Below are 5,968 nucleotides of genomic sequence, written 5' to 3'. Positions count from 1 at the left end.
TAAAAACATTTTTTTTGCGAACATTTTCTAAAATGTCATGGACATTTTTTTTCAGTTTTTCGAATATGTTTTGACTACACGATCATTTTTTCAAAATCATGAAATTTCCCGACCATTTTTCCAAATTGTGATTCTTTTATAATATTGCAAACAATTTTGCAAAAGCACCAACATCTTTTGAATCTGCAATTTTTTTTATGATTTCTCAAACATTTTGATTGAAAACTCGTAACTTAAGAATATTAGATCCCGAATTAATTTAAAAAAGAATGAAAACAGAAAAGATAAAAAAAAGTAAAATGAGAAGAAACAGGGGAGTAAAGATAAAATTGTAGAAGCTGGGGATCGAACCCTAGTCTCGTCGCTAGAGGAGCAATCGGACAATCACCCTGCTACTCATCACTCATTGACTTCTACTCGCCTCGCACCTATAAAACAGCGTAGGAGGCGGCGATTTTTGTCCGAAAAAACGAATCGTTTTTCACTTACGGGTGGCATTGGTGGGTAATTTTTACCAATTTAAAAGGTAATTTTAATAACGGACGATCAGAAGCGATAGCCGCTCTATTAGTATATATATATATATATATATATAGGTAAAGATAAAGAGGTAAAGATTAGGTAAAGATAAAGATAGGGTAGTGCTTGCGTAGTTGCTCCTGACGAACGTGTGCGTTAATGGGCCGGCCCAGCTGTGTGCTACAGGGTCTATTAGGCCCCAGGGCCCTGGATTTGGAGAAAAAACAACTCAGCACTATTTTAAATGGACCCTTCTTGCTACAGCCAGTGGCACAACAAGGCCCAAGGCAGAGGGAGACCGCACGCGCAATCTGGCAGCTAGCCAGAGCCACGATCCACGCGCACGCGCCTCCGCCGCCGTGTTGATAGATTGCTGCCGCCTTGTGCGCCGGCACCGCCACCTGCTGATCCCGCTCCCTTGTCACGCACCTCTGCCGCTCTTCCGACGCAGCCCGCGTCGCGCCGTCCCGCGGCCTGCTCCTGCAATCCGGCCTCGCACCTGCCCCGGCGGCCCTGTCCCGGCGGCAGCCGCCGCGCTGCAGGCTTGTCCCCTTCGGTTCAGGTGAGGCTCATGGCTTCAGGCAGCCGGCGGTGGTGGTTGTCTTTTTGACATTCCGTATCATGTGTATGTGTCCAGTATATCGCGATGTGCCATACTTTAGCGCCGAGCTTAAATAGAAGATTTAGAGATTTTGTTTTCGGTTTCCTGTGTGAATGTGCAGGACTATTCTGACATCTTGTTGTTAACTCTTGTGGTAATTATCAAATAGAAGATCAGGAGATTTTTTCTGTTTGCTACCTTTTGGTATCTTGGTATTGTTATTTGTAGTTTCTGTCATGTTTTATCTATTTGGGAAAATCTAGATTTACTGGGCAATGTTGACTAAACCGGGATGCTCCACTCATGCCATAATCTGGATCTTTTTTAGGGTGCGTTTTGACCTTCTGTAGATTATTCTCGTCAGGACCATTCTGCTGGAGATTTTTGGATCTGGAATGAGACTAACACGGAATAATGACCAGGTTCTAAGATTGCTCTTTGGTGACCGATCTGCTTATGCATCCTTTGTCATGGCAAGCAACATTGCAGTAAAAGGAGTTAATAATTGGGGCAGGCCAAATTGGCTCCGCGTCCTCCCTTGTGCCAGTAATTATTTCTGCACCTCCTTCTATGCCACCAAAGGCAAACAATTTGACATCACCAAGGGAATGGATAGATCAGAGATGAAGGGGCGAACAAAGCAAGTCTTTGTTAGCCATGCCTCTTATCCTGTATCTGAAGGCAACATCCTTAAGAAAACCACCCATCGGGACGGTTCTATATACAAGATAAACTATGGTCTTCTAAAGCTATGGCATCTTACTCAACGTGATGAGAGTAAGTCATCTATCATGTTCCATTTTATTTTTAGGATGCTTACCAGCTATATAGTTTGGTTGATTGATTTAAAATGAATTCTTGTATTTTAAAAAATGCAATATATATCTGGATTGTTATAAAGAATTTATGAATTAGCAAAAAAATAGCATGCTTCATTTGGATATATAAATTTGTCGATATACCATACATGATTAGGATCTTGTCACTAGTTTTAGTCCTACAAATAACTTTCCCTTGTACTCATACACCAACAACTTCCATGACTCAGAAAATCAAACGACATTATTCTTCTTTCTAAATTGCACAAATATGTATTGACAAGCATAATTATAATTTTTTTGTGTAAATTGTTTGTATAAAACATTATTTGTTGTAATATAACATGTATTTTTTTTCATGAAGCACAACTAGAGCCGATGATGTTCTCAAATCCCATGAATTGTTTCCCGGATAGGGATAGATGCATGGTACATTCTGCAACTGCTATGATGCAGATTTTCTCGCTGAAATTGGAAAAAGCTAGTACCAACATCGGCTTGGTACAACTATATGGATATATAGCAGTGCGTGATTGTCATGATTCATTGCTTAATTATGTCTTCAATCGTAGCAGAGATGATCCCATCATTGTGGAACAGGTGCACATTTTTACATATATATGCAATTATATTTGATATTTCATCCATTTAAATCGTAAGATTTTCTCTCTCTTGGGATTCATTTGCGCTATAGTCTATTGAAATTCTATTCACTCCAAGCTTTTAGGAAGACTCCTATGCTTTTCCTCTCTTGGGATTCATTTGCGCTATAGTTTATTGAAATTCTATTCACTTCTACCTTTTAGGAAGACTCCTATGCTTTTCCTCCTCACAATCAAACATCCTTTCAGTCATCTTGTACTGAAGATGGCGTTGACACTCTAATCTTGTGCTTTATTTAGTGTACAACTTTTCGGGAATCCTGCAACCAAAGAGGTCAAACATTTGAGGTGTTGCAGATGGTGGCACCACTCTGATGATCTTATTTGTATGACTATATGCATTCATTTATGCAAATGCATGTGCTTTGAGGATCTTATACAACGATGTGTTTTTTCCTTTGCATATGTTAGGCAAGTTTGTGGTTAGTTATCTTTGCATGATTTATCGAAGTCATGTTCCATGTGCAGTCAAATTATATTTGTTGATAAAATATCTCAAATAATTTTCTTTTGAAGGGTTTAGATTTTATGCTATCATTTATTTGAGATCTGTTGTCAATTGGCATAAAGTAGAGCATATGCTTCACATATTTCTTACTTTCCATGAGGAGCTACTAAATAATAATAGGTTTACAGGGTTCTCTTATTGAGATGACCGGCCCTAAGCGAGGCATCACAATGGTAGCCCCTGTTCTAGTTGAGTTTGACATGAGGATCAAGAAAGGAAAGCAAGAAGATGATCTACAACTAATTGATGGTGCAATGGAGTACCACGATCTAGTCACACCTGAGTACCCATTCACGCATCGGTTTAATGGTGACTGTGGCGCGGTTGACATCACTTTAGCCCTTATTCGTTGGGCATTTGAGGCCACAATAGATGTTGTCATATCAAAAGTGCAGTGTGGATTTGATTTATCCCTCAGCTCATGTATTCTCCTTATGGATGATTTACATGAGATTCAACTCTTTCGTGGCAGTATTGGTGAGTCGTGTGGCTTAAGAAGACATGTGATTGCTGTGGAGAAGGATACTTTGATGCATTTGAAGTTCAAGGTAGGTCAGAATAGTTGTAAAAATGATTTTGATCACCATTGTTCCTTCAAAGCGAAAAAACATGGGTACGACTATCAGCAAATCATGTTTGAGCTTGCCTCTATCTCAGTGAAGGTGACTTGGTCGAACTTGCAAAGCTAAGTCACTTGTTTCATATTCGAACTTTGGTTGTGTTACTAGTTGAAAGTATGTGTGTTGCTACAGAAGACAAATAAATGGCTCCACAAAAATGTGTATTTCTTTGATTATTGTACTACCTTTGTAAACAAATGTAAAGACGTCTTATATTTGTTTACCGAGGGAGTATTTTTTATTCAACTCTATTAGAGTTGTGTGAGTTCAGATTTGTACCATTTTATTAAGATTATTAATATATATTTGTATGACTGTCATGCGGACAACGGCGAGAAGAGCAGGTAGAGGTAGAAATGCCGATGGTGTGTGGATAATATATCTACACGCACACTATATTGAAGCAGAGACGTGGCTGGCTCAGCAACACTATGCCGGAGAGCAATTGTCTGCACGTGACACACGTGGATGTTGGGATCTTTCGACAACATGTATCGTTGTACTAGTCGCTCAGGAGATGAGATGATCCACATCACGTAGTATAGGAGTACCCTCCTTGTAAAAAAATATAAGAGCGTTTAAACCACTACTTTCTTTCACTATTCAAGATATCTTCCGATATTCCGATAAATCGGACGATTTATCGCTTACCGTTGTCTGACTGATAGAATAAATCGGCTGATAAATTAGTCGATATGACGATAAATTAGCCGATATGGCGATAAACTGGCCGATTTAACCTTTATCATAGGTCGACCGATAAGTTTCCGATAAGCGATATCCCCAACATTGATTTCTTTACAGAAAAAGTACCATGGAAAAATAAATTGCTCTGGCGGCCTACTTTCTTGCTAGCACCCACGGGCACGGCGGATCAACAAGCCGGCCGCCTGTCGCATCGCATGCGGTGGATCCATCTGTCACTTAGGAGATGAGATGATTCACATCACGTAGTATAGGAGTACCCTCGGTAAAGAAATATAAGAGCATTTGGATCACTACTTTACAGAGGAAGTATCATGGAAAAATAAATTGCTCCGGCGACCTACTTTCTTGCTAGCACCCACGGGCACGGCGGATCAACAAGCCGGCCGCCTGTCACATCGCATGCGGTGGATCCATCTGTCACTCAGGAGATGAGATGATTCACATCACGTAGTATAGGAGTACCCTCGGTAAAGAAATATAAGAGCATTTGGATCACTACTTTACAGAGGAAGTATCATGGAAAAATAAATCGCTCCGGCGACCTACTTTCTTGCTAGCACCCACGGGCACGGCGGATCAGCAAGCCGGCCGGCTGTCACATGCGGTCGATCCATCTGTTTTTTTCTTATTTTCTCCCTCCACGTGCATGCATGGTCAAGTCCGGTCGGAGTCGGACAGTTTGGACGGCTGGAATTTCCCACTTTACTCAAGCCACAAGCTAAAGAAGATTCACATCTTCCTTGTTGCTAGCCAGCCGCTGTTTCTCTCTCTGGGTCGACCTCATTTTTCCACTCTTCTCTTAACATACTCCGCTGAAAACAGATTCACTTTTCCAAATAAGCAAGCTTCATTCGATTTCCTTGCAATGCTGCTAATTACATACAATATCTCCAATAGATTATGAAAAAAAAACACCGCCGTGCCGAAAACACAGCAGTAAACTTTATGAGGCACCTAGGACAAACACACAGCTTGTTTTCCTAACAATGTTGCTTAATGGAGCTTAATTTCTTTTGTTAAAATGTATTCAAATGCAGTCTTATTTGAAAGCCCTCGCCGCAGGCCACTGAAGGTCCGCATCTTCCTTGCTTGCTAGGTAGCCGCTGCTTCTCTCTCTGTCTGACAACATTCTTCCATTTCGACCATGATCATCTCATCATAAAGTACATGCATACGAATGGTTAGGCCATCTTCACCATGCGACCCTAAACGGACGTCCGGTTTGGCCGGATTTTGTCCCTTTGGGATCGATGGATTCGCCCGTGTCCGGTCTTGTCCGTTGGGTCGTGCGTGCGGCCACACCCCAAATCACGTCTGTGTTGGACATGATTTAAAAAAATAGAAAACGTAAATAAAATGACTAAAAAAATTAAATAAGCGCAGTTTAATAAACATAAAACTTAGTTAGGATCGCCACGGCCACAAAATGGCCCAGTTTCACGTCCAACTTGACATAATTAAACATTAAAAAAAAATGGCCGCCGCCAGTGCGCTTCTGCCCATGCCCGTCGATGCCGTCGCCGTCGCCGTCT

At 41.1% G+C, this 5,968-nt stretch overlaps 1 protein-coding gene across 5 annotated transcripts; it reads left to right on the top strand.

The window, feature by feature from the left end:
• Positions 1–776: 776 nt before the first annotated feature.
• On the top strand, positions 777–4,347 carry LOC125507411. Of its 5 annotated transcripts, none has more exons than XM_048671993.1 (5): positions 777–1,081; positions 1,485–1,897; positions 2,303–2,538; positions 3,237–3,811; positions 4,000–4,347. In XM_048671993.1, the coding sequence occupies exons 2-4, from the start codon at positions 1,516–1,518 to the stop codon at positions 3,795–3,797; spliced, it is 1,179 nt and encodes a 392-aa protein (XP_048527950.1). In that variant the 5' UTR covers positions 777–1,081; positions 1,485–1,515; the 3' UTR covers positions 3,798–3,811; positions 4,000–4,347. The 5 variants fall into 5 exon arrangements, with proteins under 5 accessions (XP_048527950.1, XP_048527949.1, XP_048527951.1 ...); XM_048671994.1 differs by having other exon boundaries at positions 782–1,081; positions 1,543–1,897; positions 3,237–3,770; positions 4,073–4,347; XM_048671991.1 differs by having other exon boundaries at positions 782–1,081; positions 1,471–1,897; positions 3,237–3,770; positions 4,073–4,347.
• Positions 4,348–5,968: the final 1,621 nt, after the last annotated feature.

The sequence above is a fragment of the Triticum urartu genome, chromosome 5, assembly GCF_003073215.2.
Source record: "Triticum urartu cultivar G1812 chromosome 5, Tu2.1, whole genome shotgun sequence".
In the NCBI taxonomy this organism is placed as follows: Eukaryota; Viridiplantae; Streptophyta; class Magnoliopsida; order Poales; family Poaceae; genus Triticum; species Triticum urartu.
Note: the sequence above shows the minus strand (reverse complement) of the source record. Positions and strands in the feature narration are given on the sequence as shown.

Excerpts from the sequence above, each read along its gene's own strand:
- LOC125507411 (XM_048671991.1), top strand. The coding sequence starts at position 1,516 with ATGAGACTAACACGGAATAATGACCAGGTTCTAAGATTGCTCTTTGGT. Across the intron at positions 1,898-2,302 it reads TCTTACTCAACGTGATGAGA|CACAACTAGAGCCGATGATG; the intron begins GTAAGTCATCTA and ends TTTTTCATGAAG. Across the intron at positions 2,539-3,236 it reads ATCCCATCATTGTGGAACAG|GGTTCTCTTATTGAGATGAC; the intron begins GTGCACATTTTT and ends ATAGGTTTACAG.